The 20,850-nt window shown below is 41.0% G+C and overlaps 1 protein-coding gene across 3 annotated transcripts in view; it reads left to right on the forward strand.

Moving 5' to 3' along the window:
- The first annotated feature begins 237 nt into the window (after positions 1-237).
- PDS5A (PDS5 cohesin associated factor A) overlaps positions 238-20,850 on the forward strand; it is a 98,942-nt gene continuing 78,329 nt past the window's right edge. Inside the window, exons 1-2 of one of the 3 annotated variants that reach the window (XM_079769100.1) lie at positions 238-683; positions 1,552-1,729. In XM_079769100.1, the coding sequence (XP_079625226.1) occupies positions 1,592-1,729 (138 nt within the window). In that variant the 5' untranslated portion in view covers positions 238-683; positions 1,552-1,591. Of the gene's footprint in view, positions 684-803; positions 892-1,551; positions 1,730-20,850 lie in introns of those variants that run through there. The other 2 variants (XM_079769101.1, XM_079769102.1) reach the window with 2 other exon arrangements.

The following is a 20,850-nucleotide window of genomic DNA, read 5'->3' on the forward strand; positions in this document are numbered from 1 at the left end:
TCACACACGGCCGCGGGGACCCGGCGCTTCCCGCCACCGGGCTCCTCTGCTCGCCCTCTGGGCCGCGTCTTCCCCGAGGCGCTCGGCGCGGCAGGTCTTGGCGCCAACCGGGTGGCGGCGCTGTCCGCCCCACGCGTGGCGCCCGGGCCCGAGGGAGGCGGGGGCTCGGCGGGCGGAGGAAGGGGCGGGAGCGAGCGCGCGCCCTGCTCTCGCGTGCTCTCGCTCCGCTCGCGCGACCGGCCGGCGTCTGTGTGCGCGGCGTCGGCTCCGGGGGGCTCGGACGGCCGGGCGCGCGCCGCAGCGAGGGGCGTCCGGGACCCGGTCCGGGTCGGCGGGCCCGGCCGGCACGAGGGGCGGGCGCGCCGCGGGGGGTTCCGGGCGGACACACGCGCACACGGTCCCGGAGGAGCCTTCTCCGAGGCTGCTCTTCCCCGGCCGGACGGAGAGCGGCAGTGTCTCCCCGCCCAGCGCACACTCGCCCCGCGTCTCCCCCCGCGGCGGCGGCGGCTCCTCCTCGGCACCGCCAGCCCCAGCGCCGCTCCGGGGCGGGAGGCGGCGGCGGCGGCGGCGGCGGCGGGACCCACGGAGCCGCTTTGTGTGCAGCCCGGCGAGGGGCGGCGGCGCAACCACCTGACAGAGGCCCGGGCGCTCGATGCACCTTCCGCCCGCATGAGGAGGAGGAGGTAAAGGCGGCGGCGCGGCTCCCGCCCTAGGCTGGTGGAGGGAGGGGACGGAAGGGGAGATCGGAGGGGGGGGGGCGCGGGACCGAGGCCCGGCGGGGCCGCCCGGAGGTGCCGGTGAGGCCTTGGCGGCGCGGGACGGCGCTCAGGGGCCGGGGGCGACCGAAGCCGCTGGGGTCCCTTCGCCTAAGTTGAAGGAACAAAATGTGAAGTGCGGGGCCGCGTCAGCCTCTTCCCTGCGTGGGGCTCGGGGTGGAGGGCGGCTTGTTTCCCCCTCCCGCGGGGGTGGGGAGCGGGGCCGGGGAGAGGCGGCAGCGCGGCGGGGGCGCCGGGGGTCCGGAAGCGCGGCCCGGCGAGAGCGATCGTCCCCGGGAGCCGCCGCTGCGTGCGGGTCCGGTCGGGTCCCTAGTTTTGCGGCCTAAGCCGAGCCCTATAGGCCTCGCGTCTCCTTTCCCGAAGGCGACCGGCCGTGCGGGCACTCCGCGTTCCTCTCCGGTGGAGCCGGGGCCTCGGGGGGCCTCGCCGGACTCCCGAGGCCGCCAAACTTCGGATCTCGGTGCTTGGAGATGGGTTTCATTGTGAAAGAAGGAACGGGAAACTCCGGGCGCTGCTCGCCGCTCCCCCGGCCGCAGCGGCGGCTGCCGGGGGAGCCCCGTGGGCCCGGGGCTCGGGGGCCCCGCGTGGGTGGGTGGGGGTGGCGGGGCGGTCGCCACGCTCCCAGCCCCGGGGAAGGAGCGGGTGGCGGGGCTGCCGCCGCGTCCCCGGCCTCCCGGGAGAGAGAGGGCCCTTTGCAGATTAGAGATTTTTGAAATGAAAAAAGAGGTTACAAAGTCGCCCCTTTCCCGCTGAACTTTTGTTTTCTGACCGATAGAGGCCGGTAGAGGACTGTGAGAGAAAAGTTGTCCCCCAGGATGGACTTCGCGGCGCAGCCCAAGCCTGCCGCTGCCCTCTGCGGCGTGGGGAGTGCCGACGGGAAGATTGCTTACCCTCCGGGGGTCAAGGAGATCACCGACAAGATCACCACGGACGAAATGATCAAGCGCCTGAAGGTAAGCGTCTGGGCGGCGTGCCCACCTTCCTAGGAGCGAGGTGGGAAGTGCCCTCGCCGTGGTGGTGACCCCGCTGCTAGGCCTGCCTTAGTTTCACCCACCAGGGGCTGTTCTAGATAGTTGATCGCCTCCTTAACCCCCTCTCCAAGGTATTGTTCCCTCTTGGCTTATCTTTGTTCTTCTGTTTTTGTTTTTGTTTTGGCTTTTCTTTGAATAATAAGTTGGGGGGGCGGGGGGGCGGGAGACCTAACCATTATGGGAAATTAAGAGGAGTGTTATGGGTGTGTTTTTTTAATCTTACTGTTTTTTTAAGCATAAGAATTCAACTTTTAAAATTTTATCACCCCTAGAAATATTTATGAGAATACTGTTCAAAGTAGCTTGCAACCTTAAATGTAGGTAATAATTAGTCTAAGAAGTCCCATTTTCATCAACTTCTGAAGAGACTTGATTTAGGTACGAAAGGTATTTTTTTAAAATTGTCACAATTTTCTAATTTCAATATACAAACTTAAGTGTGTATATAGTATGGTTAAACTTTGACAGAAGGAAAAAAAAAAAAACTTTGTCAGAAGGTACTGACTTCAAAATTCAGGCTTGAAGTAAGGTGATGTTTTAGGTCCATATGTTCCAAGGGGTTGTAAGAAAAAGTATTATGGCTCCTTTTATAAAGAATCATTTTTATTTAGTTTAGCAAGGGGAAGGGAAGACCTTTTTTCCTCCCGAGGGCCATTTGGATATTTATAACATCATTCGTGGGCCATACAAAATTATCAACTTAAAGATTAGCCTGCTATATTTGCTCAGACGTTTAATGAACTCACCGCCAATGCCTTGGCAGGGCCAGACCAAATGACTTCTCTGGCCGGATGTTCTCCACCCCTGGTTTAAAGCTTGGTGGTCTTAAGGTCCAGGGTGTAAACTTCAGCTTTATGTTGGTCAGTTTTTTGCTGTGTTGCATGGCTGGATTGTGGCCACAGCCTTACAAAATAAGTTCCGTTCTTGTTAAGGGATCAGCTTGATGCAGTAGTTCTCAACCAGGGCATCTTTGACCCCGGGAGGACATTTGCCAATACTAAAAACATTTTGGTTGTCAAAATTGGGGCTAGATTGAAGCAGGGAATCCAGCTAGGAAACTGTTAATAGTAGTCTAGGTGAAAGGTATTGAAATCTTAAGTAGGGCTATGATAGTGGGAATAAAGAAGTAGGAAATTATCCAAGAAACAATTCAGAGTTAGAATCAGACTTGGTGGGAGGCGAGGGAAGAAACATATTGACAGTGTTTCTACCTTGAGCAGCTTGGTGAAATGTATTTTTAGGGAATGATCTTGCCCCTTTGCTTTTAGAGCTTAGTATAGTGCCTAGTAAATGTTTACAATGTTGTGAGTGGTTAATGAATACTTTAAGTATTCTTTTAGTTCCTGTTTAAAATCGAACAATTTGTTACCTCTTTGGAAGGAATGGGAATGGGACACAATACCTTCCATTAAAACAACTCTGCCCTGACCAGGTAGCTCAGTTGGTTAGAGCATGGTCCTGAGATGCCAAAATTATGGGTTTGATCCCCAATCAGGTCACATATAAGAATCAACTAGTGAATCTATATAATAAAAGCCTAAGCAAACGTTATGGCAGAACAACCAGAACGACCAGTCGCTTTGATGCACACTGACCTCCAGGGGCAGACGCTCAATGCAGGAGCTGCCCCCTGGTGGTCAGTGCGCTCCCACAGGGGGAGCACTGATCAGCCAGAAGCCGGGCTCACAGCTGGCAAGTGCAGTAGAGGTGGCGGGAGCCTCTCTTGCCTCTGCAGCAGCGCTAAGGAACAGTGAGCCAAGCGGTAAGGAGCAGCAAGCAGGTGGGCAGTAAGGAGTAAGGGCTCCCGGACTGTGAGAGGGATGTCCCCCTGCTAGCTTAGGCCCGCTCCCCACCGGGCCTAAGCCGGCAGGTGGACATCCCATCCCCTGAGGGGTCCTGGACTGTGAGAGGGCACAGGTTGGGCTGAGGGATTCCCCCCCTGCCCTGCACAAATTTCGTGCACTGGGCCTCTAGTGAATAAGTAGAATAACAAACCTCTCTCTCTCCCTCCCTTCATCCCTCTCTAAAAGTCAATAAATAAAAATTAAAAATATAAGTAAATAATTATACTAGAGATTATATATGAAGGTCTTATTTGATGTTTCTTTCTTTTTGCAAAACAAGTTGTTTTGAGGAAAAAAATGCAGTAGTTAGCGATTGGAAGTTATTTCCCCAATAAAATACTACATACCATAAAAGTAATGGACCATTATCCTATAAATGAAAGCGAAGGTCTTATTAATTACCAAAACCACACATTATTGGGTTCCAACTTCATTTTAATTGATGTTTCTTAAGGTTATATTGAGTGTTTTCAGATGCTGAAAAATTATGAAATATAAAACTTAAGTAAAAAATGTATGGACTTTTATTGTACATATATTAAGAATATTAAAACTTGAAGTCTAGTGATGAATAATCTGGTTTAAAAGTTATAACTATGTATTTTCCACTTGAAAATAGATTAAATATCAGAAATACTGTTAACCACAAATGGACATAGAACCAAGTCTAGAATGAGCATTGGGTTAGAATATCCATTATGAGTTATTTTGGAAGTTGAAATTGACATATGTATTAACTAATTTGAATGTCCTATGCTAAAATTTTGCTTTTCTCAAGAATTCTTGCCCTGGCTGGTATGGCTCAGTGTAAGAGTGTTAGCCTGCACACCAAAGGGTCACGGATTTGATTCCCAGTTGAGAGCACATACATGGATTGAGAGTTCACTTTCCATGGGGAGGCAACCAATCGATGTTTCTCTTTCGCATTGATGTTTCTCTCTCTTCCTCTCTCTGAAAAAGCAATGGTAAAAATACCCTCAAGTGAAGATTAACAAAACAAAAAAAAAGAATTCTGAAAATTTTGTTTTCCTCCCACTTTTCTAAGTGTATTTTGACTTAGTACTATTTTGAGTTTTTAGGGATCCTTGTTTTGTTAAAGTATTACTGTCTCATTTGAAGTGTGAATTTTTAAACAGTATTTAAATGTATTTTTGATAATTTGTGTTTATTAGACCCTTAGTTATGAGCAAATGTTATAAATTCAGTAATTATTACATAGCAACAATGTCCAAATGCTAAATAAAACAAGTAAAATCATGGTTAATGCAATTCAGAGATATTTGGTCTAATTCTCTTCAGTTTAAAGAATAGAACAAGCATATTTATAGTGAAAACATAATTTTAGAGTAAGAAGGACCTTAAAAGATTCTGTAACTCCCCTGTTTTACAGATGACAAAAAGGCCCAAAGTGGCCTAGTAACATTTACCAAGATCAATAGTCATAAGACAGTTTAGTGGCACAGCCAGGGCAATAGCATTATGTTTATTTTTATTCTTATAGTTGCATTTGTCTAAGTAATCTAAGTAGAACTAAGAAGTTGTGGTTTTTATACCCTGGCTGGATGGCTCTGTTGGTTGGAGCGTTGTCTTGTACACCAAAAGGTTTTGGGTTTAATTCCTGGTCAGAGCCCATACCTAGGTTGCATATGGGAGGTAACCATCGATGTTTCTCTCACATCTATGTTTCTCTCCCTTCCTCTCTAAAAATCAATAAAAACATATCCTTGGGTGATGATTTAAAAAAAAAAGAAATTGTACTTTTTAATATATATATATATATTTTTTTTTAATTGATTTTTTACAGAGAGGAAGGGAGAGGGATAAAGAGTTAGAAACATCGATGAGAGAGAAACATCGATCAACTGCCTCCTACACAACCCCCACTGGGGATGTGCCCGCAACCAAGGTACATGCCCTTGACCGGAATTGAACCTGGGTCCTTTCAGTCCGCAGGCTGACGCTCTATCCACTGAGCCAAACCGGTTTCGGCGAAATTGTACTTTTTATTATGCCGTTGAACACACTAAAATGAAAAGAAAGGAAATCAATGAGAGTTACTTTGGTCTTTTGCAGGGAGATATAGCACAGCATTTTTTTTTAACTTTAGAGAGAAATTATTGTGATGCTTTGAAGCTTCCTTGAAAATAATTCTTAGAGTGTGCCTTTGAAAAGCTAAGCTATCCTTTCATATATTGGGAGTTTTAATTTCTAAGGAAGGATTGTTCTGTCCAGTCACATTGGCCTTCTGTCAGTTCCTTGAACATGCCATGTTTATTTCTGCCTAGACACATTCCACATTATGTAGGCCATATGTATCATTCCTCTCAGTTCATTTGTCATTTATTTGTTCTTTTTTGGTTAATCCTCTCCCGAGAATTTTTTTCATTGATTTATAGAGAGTGGAAGGGAGAGGGAGAGACAGAGAGAAACATTGATGTGAGAGAGACATATTGATTGGTTGCCTCCTGCATACACCCTGACCAGGGCAGGTACATGCCCTTGACTGGAATTGAACCTGGATCCTTCAGTCTATGGGCCAATGCTCTATCCACTGAGCCAAACCAATTAGGGCTATTTGTTCTTCTTAAGAGAAGTCTCTTAGATTTTCCATTATATACTCTTTTACCCCCTTCATATCACTTATAGTTGTGATATTACACTTATGCAAATGTTTGATTTGTTTCCCCAACTTCTCTGTAAGCTTCGTGAATACAGGTACCATATCTATATTTATTTTTGTATCCTTCCAGTGCCATGTTTAATGCTTGGTACATAATCAGGTGCTCAACAAGTATTAGTTAAATGAGCAAATGAATACTTTGTATTAATACTGGATTAAAGAAATATTTTTATTATTGAAAATGAAAGATAATTTGAAAATATTTTGAATTGCAGCTAAGTACCTTATCTGTAAATAAGAGATGATGACATACATACTTAAAATTTTAGAACTAAAAGGTAGCTTAGAGTTTATTGGGTTTTGTTCTAATTTTCCACATGAAGAAACTGAGTCTGGGAGGCTGTGACCAACCCTAGTCACATAAAGCTGAAAACTGTCATTAACAGTTTTGTTACTTAGATAAGTTACAATTATATATTAACTAGAGACCCAGTGCACGAAATTCATGCACGGGTAGGGTCCCTAGCGGCTTCTAGCTGCCGGATGGGGCCTCCCTTCCCGAGGTTGGCCAGCCGGCCCCGCCAGTCGAACTCCCGGTCGAGGGGACAATCTGCATATTAGGCTTTTATTATATAGGATTGACAGAAATAACCATACTAAAATTGGTTGGGTTTGGAAGGACAGCAGACCATTTGCTACCAATGTTAGATTAAGTGTGAAGATCTATAGTTCACAAATAGTCTCCCTTTTATATAGTTAAGGATTCTGAAACTAATGCAGAGGTCATGTCTGATAGGTTTTATAACATTCAAAATATACCTATAAACTGTGGTACAAAGTTGCATTACGTGATTCTGCCCATAGTTTGTTATACACAGTCTATTTCTGATCATGTGCTACTACAGAGCTATATGCCACACACATTCTTGTTCCTTCCTTCCTTGCTATTTTGGAGATGGGAGGCCCTTGATAAGCCTTGGTTTTTAGAGGGAGGGATGGACAGGGTGAAATTTGTTTCTGATATACATTTCTTATTACCTGGTTTCAGTTCAGTGCCCTAGACAGTTCTCTAGCCATAACTTTATACCTAAATCAGCTATATTTGTTCTGTAGGAGAATCAAATCAAAATAATTACTACCTTGGTGCTAAGAATTAGGAAAGATAAAATAATAGTGTTTTATTTTTCTGAAAATGTACTCCTTTTTTCTCCTACCAAGTCTTGTGATTTTTTGCATTTGTCTGTAATCTTTCCCTTTGTGTTAGCCATTCTTCCTTTTCCAAACCACATTCTCACTTTTGCTTTCTATAGTCTGGCTTGTTTGATAGTTTAGTAGGAATTAGGATATGATGGGCTTGATTTTAAGGTAGGACATTCTCCTTTTCTCATCAAACCTAGGTTGGGAGAGGGGAGGAATAGGTTAGGGGCAAGAAGGCCATGAATTCTTTCCCTTGCCTTTCCTCCAGGTGGACCACAGAAAAGTAATTATTTCCACCTCCATAAATGATTTGTATTTATTGCCAATGCAGTATGTTAATTTTACATAAAATTCAGTATGTAATTTCAACTCTGAATTCTGCTCATATCTATATATATAAAAGCCTAAGTTACCGAACAACCAGGTGACTGATTGATATGATGCACACTGACCACCAGGGGGCAGTTGCTCAGCAGCTGCCCCCTGGTGGTCAGTGGGCTCCCACAGCCAACCTCCTGCAGCTGGCCAACCTCCCATGTTCCCTCCCCCCAGCCAGCTGGCCCCAATTGGCCCCGATCGGGACTGGGCGAGATGGCCCCAATCGGCCCAATCACCAGCCAGGCTGAGGGACCCTACCTGTGCACGAATTTGTGCACTGGGCCTCTAGTATTTTAATATTTGTATTAATGCAGAAGATTCTGCTAAGAATTAAATTAAATTGAGAGTCAAGATTTCTTAAAATCAAACCCTAAAATATAGCCAGTTTACACATATGTAATACCTTAATCAATAAAGAAATTAAAAAAACACACACACATATATATATAGAGAGAGAGAGAGAGAGCCAGTTTGTGTTTGTGCAGTAATACTTAGTGCAGCACAGTTCTTATTTTAGACATCCATTTGTGTAGAACTATTCTGGTTTTCAGTTGTTGTATAACTATTCCCCAAATTCAGTAGTTTAAAACAGCAACTTTTTAATTTAAATTTTTATTTGTTAATTTGAGAGAGGAAGGTGGAGAGAGAGAAACATTGATTTGTTGAGCCTCGTATTTATGTATTCACTGGTTGATTCTTGTATGTGCCCTGACCGGGGATCAGTCCCAAAACCTTGGTGTATCAGGACGACACTCTAACCAACTGAGCCAGGGCAACAGCAACTTTTTTTGTCTATGGTATATAAATATATATATATATATATATATATATATATATATATATATATATATTTAAATATATAGAAGTATTTATTAAATGTAATAAATACATATTTAAATGTATATAAATATTAAGTATAATATCTTATATAATAAAGAGGTAAAATGCAAATTGACCCTCATGCCCTCACAAGATGGCTGCCTACAACCAGGCCAGCAGTGGGGGTTAGTGAGGGACGACCAAATGACTGAACAAGCAGGCTGCATGGGGCGACCAGGCCAGCAGGGGGTGCAGTAAGGGGTGACCAGGCCGGGGGGGGGGCGGTCAGTTAGGAGCAACCAGGCTGGCAGGGAGAGGGCAGTTGGGAGCGACCTGGCTGGCAGCAGGGGGCAGTTAGGGGCAACCAGGCCAGCAGGGGGGGCAGTTAGGGGCAATCAGGCCGGCGGGGGAAGGCAGTTGGGGATGACCAGGCAGGCAGGTGAGCAGTTAGGAGCCAGTGGTCCAGGATTGAGAGGGATGTCCGACTGCCGGTTTAGGCCCGATCCTAAACCAGCGGTCAGACATCCCCCAAGGGGTCCTGGATTGGAGAGGGTGCAGGCTGGGCTGAGGGGACCCCTCCCGCGCCCCCCCCCCCCGTGCATGAATTTTGTGCACCGGGCATCTAGTATTATATATAATAAAATTTACCATTTGAATCATTTTTAAGTGTGCAGTCTGTGGCATTCACATTGTTGTACAGCTATCACCACTCTTCTCCTCCAGAACTTTTTCATATTTCCCAACTGAAACTTTGTACCCACTAAACAATAACTTTGTGTAGTAGTCTTAGAGCTTCTTCACATGATCTCTCCAGTAGGGTAGTTGGACTCAGGGCTCTAAGACAGTATGGAGGAAGTTGCCAGTTCTTTTAATGGCTTGGTTCAGGATTGGCAGTGTCACTTCTAACTTACTCTACTAGTTAAAGTAGTCATAGCCCAAAAAAGTTTTAAAAAGACAAAAACAAGCAAAAATAGTCATAGCCCATCCCACCTTCAAGAGAAGAAAAATTGCCGAAACCGGTTTGGCTCAGTGGATAGAGCGTCGGCCTGCGGACTCAAGGGTCCCAGGTTCGATTCCGGTCAAGGGCATGTACCTTGGTTGCGGGCACATCCCCGGTGGGGGGTGTGCAAGAGGCAGTTGATCGATGTTTCTCTCTCATCGATGTTTCTAACTCTCTATCCCTCTCTCTTCCTCTCTGTAAAAAATCAATAAAAATATATTTAAAAAAAAAAAAAGAGAAGAAAAATTAACCCTACTTCTTAATCTAACAGGTAGGAAAGAATTTGTAGCCATCTTTTATCTACTGTTGGAACTCTCATGCCAAGTCAAAGTATACCTTTTTCGTTCATAGCATGATATTTTGAAGCATTTGTCTTATAGGAGTTGTATAATCCTTTATTTTTTAATTTTTTTAATTTATTTTTGGTCTCATTTGCGTATGCTTAGATTCAGGTTGAACTTTTATGGGGGCAAGTATACTACTATGCAAGTCGTGGTGTATAATTAGTTTCCTTTGCATTATATCATGAGGCACATAATGTTACTTTGTCCAATTGGTTATGCTAAGTTTTGTCCAATTGGTTATGCTAAGTTTTATCACTTGGTTATAGTTGGCCTGCACTTTCCATTGTAAAGGTACCTTTTCCCCTTTGCAATTAACAAGTAATGTTTAAGGTGACAGTTTGTAAAAAAAAAACCTGTTTTTAAACAATTCATAATTAACCATTTTAACATCCACTCTAATGATTTTAAAATGTTGACTTTGTTTATTCTATCATTCCGTCTACAATGTATTAGCTGACATCCTGTAAAGAAGAGCCTGCCCCTCGTCCTTGCTGGTTTGGCTCAGTGGATAGAGCATCAGCCTGTGGACTGAAGGGTCCCGGGTTCAATTCCAGTCAAGGGCACATGCCCTGGTTGCCCTCTGGATCCCCAGTAGGGGGCTTTTCGAAAGCACCCAAAGACTGAAGGCTAGTTGCTAATAGAACCATCAATGGGCAATGATTTAATCAATCATGACTGTGTAGCAGAGCCTCCATAAATACCCAGGAGAATGGAGTTCAGAGAGCTTCTGGGTTGGTGAATACATTGAAGATTCACCAAAATATCATGGGGCATACAGGAGCTGGCTGATCAATGATTCTCTCATCATTGATGTTTCTATCTCTCTTTCACTCTCCCTTCCCCTATGAAGTCAATAAAATATATTAAAAGAGAAAAAAGAAGAAGAGCCTGTCCCCATTTAAAAAGAAATTACTCGTGGATTCTTCATTCGGTGTATTATTATCCAGTACTGTCTTTATTCCTTTTGAGACTCAAATTGTACCAAATGAGCATGCTGGGTTTGGGTGTCTTTTTTAAACTTCTTATATCTTTTGATGTGTCTCTCTGAGTCTTGGAGTATTTCTTTGTTTTCTGGTACAAAATGGTCACCTCATACTTCCCTGCCCCAGATTTGGATAGGTCATTTTCTCCAAAGAGCCCTAGTTCCATTTTAGTAGGGAGTGGTGTTTATAAACCAAGATCTAGGCATGGACGTTGTGTTCAAATTGTCACTAGGATGTGATTTCTTCAGGCCCTTTCAGTATATAGAGCTAGGAAATACACATATATACTTTAAATCCTGAGTTCGTTCTGTTACCTACAATTGAAATCTAGCACCACAAAGTTTATCCTAAACTTCCTCCATTCCATATTTGTATTCTTCTCTTACAGTGTAAACCCTGTTTATTTTTAACTTTGATAAATTTATTTATTTGTACTACCTACTGTTACGTACAAAAAAATTCTGACCTACTATGCCAGTATCCCTTGCAAGATTTTTTTATAGTTCTTTCTGTCCCATTAAGGTTATATAGAGCAGTGGTTGCCAACCTTTCGGATCTCCGGTTGGCAACCACTGCTCCAAAGGTTTCCTTAAAACCAATAGTCACCAACCTTTTGGACCTTACAGACCACTAGTTGGCGACCACTGATATAGAGTACCATGTTTGTTAGTTACTTGAATTTGAATTCTTTTGTCTGAGTGGCTATGTCATTAATTTATATGCAATTTATTTCTTTCTGTTTGTATTCTATCAACTCTTTATTTCCACTGACAAATATAATCCTTGATTTTTTTATTGTAAAAACACATAATGTAAAATTTATCACAGCCATTTTTAAGTGTACAGTATAGTAGTGTTTTCAGAGAGGTAAGAAGTCTATTTAGATTTTCCTAAAAACTCAAAAGAAATTGAGTGATTTTTTTTTTAGTTTAACAAAATGAGGGGGTGGAGATGGAGACAAAATGTTAGTAACATATGATGTTGAAATCATCAAGCCTCACCGAGAGTCTTAATTCAAGACCTTGAGTTGAATAGAAATTAGGTGAGAGCTTATTAAAAATAATATCTATATATCTAAAGGAAGGGAGAGGGGGAGAGAGAAACATCTATGTAAGATCGATGTTAGACAGAAACACAGATTGGTTGCCTTCCATATGCACCCTGACTGGGGGTGGAACCTGAAACCCTGGCATGTGCCCTGATCAGGCATCCAACCAGCAACCCTTTGGTGCATGGGATAAAGCTCAGCCAATTGAGCCACACCAGCCAGGGTGGGACTGTTGCCATCATAACAATGCTAAGTCTTTTGGTCCACGAGGATGGGATATTTTTCCATTTATGTAGATCTTCTTTTGTTTCTTTCAACAGTGTTTTGTAGTTTTCAGAGTATAAGTTTTGTACTTATTTTGTTAAATATATTCCTAATTCTTGGATGCTATTGTAAATTGAATTGTTTTCTTAATTTCATTTTCAGATTGTTCATTCCAAGTATTTAGAAATTTGATTGAGTTTTGTATATTGATCTTGTATCCTGTAACTTTGCTAACTTGTCATTAATTCTAATTGGTTTTAATGGATTTCTTAGGAGTTTTTATATGTAAGATAATGTAATCTATGATTAGAGGTAACTCTTTTCTAATCTGGATGCCTTTTATGTCTTTAATATGCCTAATTGCCCTGGCTAGAACCTTCAGTATAACATTAAATAGAAGTGGTGAAAGCAGATATCCTTGTCTTGTTCCCGATCTTAGTAGAAAAGCAACCAATTTTTCACCATTACGTATTATGTTGGTTGAACATGTTGAGAAATTTTCCTTCTAGTCCTAGTTTCTTTTTTTGTTTTGTTTTGTTTGTTTTTTAATTCCTTATTGTTGAAAGTATTGCATATGTCCCCTTTTCCCCATTGACCCCTCTCCAGCCTGCCCCAACCCCAGGCCTTCAGCATCCTATTGTCTGTGTCCATGGGCTATGCATATATGCATACAAAGTATTTGCTTAATTACCTCCCACCTTCCCCCGCCTACCCTCCAAGATTCCACAGTCTGTTCCATGCTTCCATGTCTCTGGATCCACTCTGTTCATCAGTTTATTTTGTTACTTAGATTCCATATATGAATGTAATCATGTGATTCTTATCTTTTCTCTGACTGGCTTATTTCACTTAGCATGATACTCTCCAGGTCCCTCCATGCTATCTCAAGGGGTAATAGATTCTTTTTTACTGCAGCATAGTATTTCATGGTATAAATGTCTTCTCATGGGCTCTTGGGCTGTTTGCAGATCTTAGCTATTGTCAATTGTGCTGCTATGAACATAGGGGTGCATACATTCTTTCTGATTGGTGCTTCGGGTTTCTTAGGATATATTCCTAGAAGTGAGATCACTGGGTCAAATGGCAGTTCCATATTTAATTTTTTGAGGAAATTCCATATTGTTTTCCATAATGGTTGCACCAGTCTGCATTCCCACCAGCAGTGCACTAGGGTTCCCTTTCTCCACATCTGGGCCAGCACTTGTCATTTGTTGATTTGTTGATGGTAGCCATTCTGACAGGTGTGAGGTGATACCTCCTTGTCATTTTAATTTGCATCCCTCTAATGTAGTCCTAGTTTCTTGAGTATTTTTGTTGGGCCCTGCCAGTGTGGCATAGTGGTTGAGTGTCTACCTATGAACCAGGAAGTCATGGTTCAATTTCTGGTCAGGGCACATGCCCTGGTTACGGGCTTGATCCCCAGTGTAGGGTGTACAGGAGGCCGCTGGTCAATGATTCTCTCTCATCATTGATGTTTCTATATCTCTCTCTCCCTCTCCCTTCCTCTCTGAAATCAATTAAAAAAATTTTTTTTAAGGGGCTGTTGAATTTTGTGAAATGCTTTTTCTGCACCTATTAAGATCATGTGATTTTTGTTTTTTATTTATATGTATTACATTGATTGATTTTTGGATGTTAAAACAACCTTGCATTCTTGACATAAATCCCACTTGGTCATAGTATCTAATTCTTTCTATATGTTCCTGGATTTGGTTTGTTAATATTGAAGATTTTTGCATCTATATACATAAGAGATATTAGTCTATAATTTTTTTTTCTTGTGGTATCTTAGTCTAGTATTGGAACCTGGTTAATACTGACCTCAAAGAATGAATTGGAAGTGTTTTACCATCTTTTATTTTTTTTGGAAGCGTTTCGGGGAAATTGGTATTCTTGAAATGTTCAATAGGATTCAGCAGTGAACCTGAATTAAATCTGGGCCTACGTTTTTCTTTGTGTATAGTTTTCCTTTATAATTCTTTTTAGTAAGGTCAGTAATACCTTTCTTTCATTTATTAACCTGGTCATTTGAGTCCTCTTTTTTCTTGGTCAACCTAGCTAAAGATTTATTTATTTTGTTGATGTTTTCAGAGAAGCTGCTTTTGATATTTCCTTTCTCTAGCAGTCTTCAAGTTCTTCTGGGCAGAGGTATTTTCTGGCAATTGATACAGGGAACCTTTGCCCAGTTTCACTTCTCTGTGGCTGTCTACTCTTTCCCACCATTCCCTTTTCATCTTGCCCTTAGGGAATTTCCCTGGAGTTACTTTTGCTTATCCTCTGGCTCTCACTGCTTTTGTACCATAATTAATTCCATCTGTGTTTCCCCCCACATATATACACTTGTCTGCTTGAACCCCATTTTTCCTTTCCTTCTTTCTTCCTAATCCTAATTCATTTAACCTCAAGAAAAAGAAAAAAGAAAAGCCAACTGCTTTTCATTGCATTTTTTAGTAAAGTAAAAAGACATTAAGTAATAAAGATAGATCATTTTAAGAGTAGGGCAAATGATCCACCTTTATCAAGAAAAAGGAAAGCTAGAACACTTAGCTAAATTAATATATTAAAGGCATCTACAGGGTGTCCAAAAAACATGCATACACATTTTAACAGCTGATAGCTCAGTTGATGTTTCTTTTCAGCTAGACTAAGCTTTGAACAAGGGAAATTCACCCTAAAACATTACCAGAAGTTTAAAAATGCAGTTGAAGTACAGACACTGCCTTTATAATTATTCAAAGTGTGTATACATTTTTTTGAGACACATTGTCCCTAAAACAATACATACTCTTTAACAGCTAATAACTCACTTAATTTTTACTCCTTTCAGATTTAACTGATTTGAAATAATGGATGAAACCAGACTAAGCTTTCAAAAAAGAAAATTTATGGGGATATATAGAAGATAAAGTTTACAATACAACACTGGCAGTGGTCAACAAATTGAACATGGGAATATGACCACGTAATAGTTACAGCACTTAAAAGTTATAGTGCTATATAATATATAGCTCTATATATTTCTTATTATTTTTCTTTAGTCATTTTGCATTACCCGTTGTCCTACACTATATGTAATACAGGTTAAGAGTGATAAAAGTAGAAAAGAGTAGTTATCACAACACCTGGATTTGATTTTTTTATGCCTGTGAGTAATCTTACTTAGCCTCAGTTTCCTCATCTATTAAATGGAGATGGTAATAATCGTCCCACAAGGAATCATTGTATTGGATGAATTAACAGTACTTTTTAAATTACTTGAAATATGTGTGGCACACAGGAAGAGCTCAAATGATATTATTATAAAAAGTTCTATTATAAATATTTCACCTATACAAAATATGGTTTCTGAATTGAAATTTTTTTCTACAATACAAGGGTCAAAATGTAGAATTAATTCATTGTTTTACTTTGTCAAAGTTGCCTTCACTCGTTTTATCCTTCTACCTCACTAATATCTAAGTTAGAGAACATCTAAGGTTATGTTAAAACCAAAGTCAAAACCTCTGAAGCCTCGATGCAAGTGTTAGAATTTATAAGGCTTTAAGGCTACTCATAATTTTATGACCTCAGAAATTTCCCTTGAAACTAAAAATAGCTTTTATGATGACTGTCTCTGTTGTGATCAGTATTAAGGTTATTTTTAGAACCCCAATAGTACTGGTTATCTCTAAGGTAGAAACAAATGGGGTAAAACGTATCCTCTAATTTAGAAACTTTCAGGAATTATTAAAATTGTAGTTTTGTAGCACATACTTATTAAATGGTTTGGGGCTAATAGAATTGGGTTTGGAGTTCAGAAAGCAGATAGTGAATGTGTAACATCTAACTTTTCCATACACAACTTAGATATGAAATAATAAACTTGCTTCATTAAAGAATACTAAACTTGACTATGTTAGTAGCAAAAGAAATTATATGTTCAGTTAGTCTCTAGTGGTTTATTAGAAAAATAGATTATTGAATTTTGCCCAAACAATAATTTAATTTGCTGAAATGGAATGAAATAACTGTATTGAAGCTTTGCTGTTGTTTATTTGTTCCTCCTGTTCAGGTGCAGTGTTTCTTTGTTTCTTTTTGAAAATTATAAATTTTTTAATTTATTTAAACAGAAAAACAACCCACAAATAGTTTATTCATTTCTCCCACCCCTCACCCTCTGCCTCTGTCAACCACCAATCTGTTCTCTGTATCTATGAGCTTGGTGTTTTGTTTTTAAGATTCCACATATAAGAAAGATCATACAGTATTTGTCTTTCTCTGTCTGGATTATTTTACTTAGTATAATGTCCTCAAGGTCTATCCATGTTACTACAAGTAGCAAGATTTCATTAATTTTTACAGCTGAGTAATAATTCAATGTGTGTATATTCACTGTGAGTGTGTCTGTCTGTGTGTGTACTGTGTGTGTAAAGAAATACATAATTTCTTTACCCATTTATCTGTCAATGGAAACTTCAGTGTGTGTTTATATATTCAGTGTGTACACACACACACACACACACACACCACAATTTCTTTATTCATTTATCTGTCCATGGACACTTAAAGAGTTACTTGGAAGTACTTCATTTGATTTTGAGAATTAAGGAAATTAAAATCAGGTCTGAGGTTAAAAGGGCCTAAACTAGGTGTGATGATAATGCAATGTAAGTTTTATCAGTTGTATTCAGTATGGAGCTAACTCACTTGAAATAGCAGTCTGGGCCCTTAAGAATATTGGGGTTTTCTTTTTAAAAAATTTACAATCTAGCCTACCACTGCCCTAACCATTTTGGCTCAGTGGATAGAACGTTGGCCTACGGACTGAAGGGTCCCAGGTTCGATTCCAGTCAAGGGCATGTACCTTGGTTGCGGTTGCGGGCACATACCCAGTAGGGAGTGTGCAGGAGGCAGCTGATCGATGTTTCTCTCTCCTGATGTTTCTGACTCTATCCCTCTCCCTTCCTCTCTGTTTAAAAAAAAAAATTACAATCTAGGTGCAACAAAAAGACAATACTAATATTACGGATTTGTTGAGCAAGTCGCTTTATCTTTGAGCTGTAGGTCCAAAAATTGCTCTAATGTGTTGAACTCCAAAATTAGAATGTTTATTGGATAGAGTTTTAAATTTTTTAGTTCTAATGACATATGCATTAACTGCCCCTGCTTCATCCGCTTCTCTTAAATTTCACCTCAAATGTGTATTAGATAAAATAACTTGTTACAAATAATTATATGAAACCACGTTGGATTATATTTTGGCAAATAGTTCAGTGCTCATTCTTATCTGGCAGTCCATATGTATATACTTACCAGGTGTACTGGATAATAATGCGGATTTTTTTCAATAGATGGAGTTACACATATGTTGATATATATGCAATTTGACATGTATGCTATTTTGTTGTATTGACAACAAGCTTCAAAACTTCATATGTCAAATTTTCTGAAGGTGTTAACATCATAGATATTTTACGCTTAAAAATGTCGAATTTCATGCCAAAAAAAGCTTTTGCGGGAAGTTTTAATTCATTATTTTGAAGAAAAGTGCTGCTGAAAGTTACCGTATACTTCGGGAAGCTTATTGTGAACATGCTCCATCTCAAGATACTTGAGAACGCTTGTTTAAATGCTTTAAAAGTGATGATTTCGATGTGAAAGACAAAGAACGTCCAGGTCAACCAAAAAGTTTGAAGACCAACTATTACAAGCATGATTGGATGAAGATGCGTGTCAAACTCGAAAACAACTTGCAGAAAGATTAATGTTGTTCAACAAACAATTTCTGATCGTTTACAAGCAATGGGAAAGATTTTAAAGGAAGGAAAATGGGTGCCACCTCAACTGAACGAAAGACAAATGGAAAACCGAAAAGTCATCAGTAAAATGTTGCTTCAACGGCACAAAAGAAAGTCTTTTTTGCATCGAATTGTGACTGGTGATGAAAAGTGGACTTATTTTGAGAATCCCAAATGCACAAAATCATGGGTTGATCCAGGTAAACCATCAACATCGACTGCAAAGTCAAATCGCTTTGGAAAGAAGACAATGTTCTGCGTTTGGTGGGATCAGGAAGGTGTGGTGTATTATGAGCTTTTAAAACCAGGTGTAACCATTAATACTGATCACTACTGACAACAAATAATCAATTTGAACCACGCTTTGATCGTGAAACAACCAGAATGTTCCAGAAGACACTGCAAAGTAATTTTGCATCATGATAATGCACCATCACACACACTTCAAAACCAGTTAAAGACACTTGCCTGGGAAGTATTAACCCACCCACTGTATTCATCAGACCTTGCTCCTTCAGATTACCACTTGTTCTGATCGATGGCACATGCACTATCTGAGCAGCACTTCAAAACATACGAAGATGTGGAAAATTGGATCTCTGAATGGTTTGCCTCAAAACAAGAAAAGTTCTATTGGGACAGTATCCACAAATTACCTGAAAGATGGGGGAAATGTGTAGCTAGCGATGGACATTACTTTGAATAAAGCACTTTCAACTTATCGTGTTTTCTTTTATTATAAAATCCGCATTATTAACCTGTACACCTTGTAGTGAGTGAACCATCACTTAATATAAAAATGGTAAGGCTTATTAAACTCCAAAATTTACATGATTTCACCCCAGAAGGGCGGTGTTGTTATAGAAAGATTAGTGTACATTTAGAGATTGTCTAAACTAGTTATTTCGTTCATAATTCAATGAATCAAGCCTTCAGATGACTGTAACCTTGACTAATTATACAATTTCATGAGAGATTCCAAACTAAACCCACCTTGCTAAGCCACTCCAATTCCTTTTCCACAGAAACTGTGTGATAAATAAATACTTATTATTGTTTACTAGAGGCCCTGTGCACGAAATTCGTGCATGGGGGGGGGGTCCCCTTAGCCCAGCCTGCACCCTCTCCAATCCGGGACTCCTCGGGGGATGTCCGACTGCTGGTTTAGGCCTGATCCTGGGTATCGGGCCTAAACCAACAGTTGGACATCTCTCTCATAATCCAGGACCAAGGGCTCCTAACTGCTCACCTACCTGCCTGCCTGATTTCCCCCCGCTGGCAGCCTGATCACCCCTAACTGCCACTGCCTGATGGCCTGATTGCCCCTAACTACCCTCCCTGCCAGCCTGGTTGCCGCCAACTGCCCCTCCTGCCTGCCTGGTCGCCCCTCACTGCCTCCCTCTGCCAGCCTGGTCGCCCCTCACTGCCTCTTCTCCCCCGCCCCCGTTGGCCTGGTTGCCCCATGCAGCCTGCTGTTCAGTCATGTAGTCGTCCCTCACTAGCCCCCTGCTGGCCTGGTCACCCTACGCAACCTGCTGTTCAGTCATTACGGTGAGGGTGTCCTGACCAATTTGCATATTACCCTTTTATTAGTATAGATTATTGTTTGGGGGTGTTTTGTCACATAGCAATAAATGACAAATACACATCTTTCATCTTTTTAACTGACCAAAAAACCTTTTTTATGACTCCCATATCTTATATAATCTTATTTAAAGTTCCTTTGTTGTAGCATTTAGGAGTACCATTTGCCTGTTTCACTTTATCTCTCAGCTCCCTCTTACTCTGACTGCTTCAGAATACTTGGTTAGATGTCTCTAATGACTTGAAAGTCTTGCCAAATTACCTTTCATGGATCCATTAACCTTGTGAACAAGGCATTCCTTTATTGGCTACCTCTTAGCGGAAGATTAATTTTCATGAAATGCAAATCTGACCATATTATGGTATTGCTTAAGAACAATTAAGTGGCTCTTTCTTATAAAATAAGGGCCAAATATCTCTGGTTTGTGTGCTCTCTCCTTTTACTTTTGTCATCTTGCATTAGGATTTAAACCGATTCTTAGTTTTACTCATCTGTAAATAGGAGTTTTGTTGGTTGAGGTTAGGTGAATTATGTCTGAGTAGAAGGGTTCTATATAAGATGATTTCAGGTGGCCTTGCTAGTCCTACCAAAGTGAATGTTATGATTATCTTTGATCTCTAAGAATTCCTAAGTTTCAGGTACTTATCTTCTATATCATTCTCTCTCTCTCTCTTTTTTTTTTTTTAACTTTTTAAAAAATATATTTTTATTGATTTCCGAGAAGGGAAAGGGGAGAGAGAGAAAAAAAATCTATGAATAGAGAGAATCATTGTTCAGCTGCCTCTTGCATGTTCCCTACTGGGGTTTGAGCCCGCAATCCAGGCATGTGTCCTTGACTGGAATAGAACTGAGGACCCTTCAGTCTGCAAGCTGATGCTCTATCCACTGAACCAAACCAGCTAGGTCTCTTCTGTATCATTCTTAATTCCAACTAGATAACAATTTCTACTAAAATGTTAATAGATAACCAAGATATAAGGCTTACTAGTTATTAAATCTCACAGGGATGTTTGTAACTTAAAAGCAGACTCTCACAGACTGTGACTATGTAACTAAACCAAGATATGAAGCTACAACAGCAGAATGTCAGGCGAAGGCTTGATATTATTGATGTTTCTATCTCTTTCCCTCTCCCTTCCTCTCTGAAATCAATAAAAACCTACTTTTAAAGAAATTTCAAATCA

Source organism: Cnephaeus nilssonii, assembly GCF_951640355.1.
Source record: "Cnephaeus nilssonii genome assembly, chromosome: 1".
Classification (NCBI taxonomy): Eukaryota; Metazoa; Chordata; class Mammalia; order Chiroptera; family Vespertilionidae; genus Cnephaeus; species Cnephaeus nilssonii.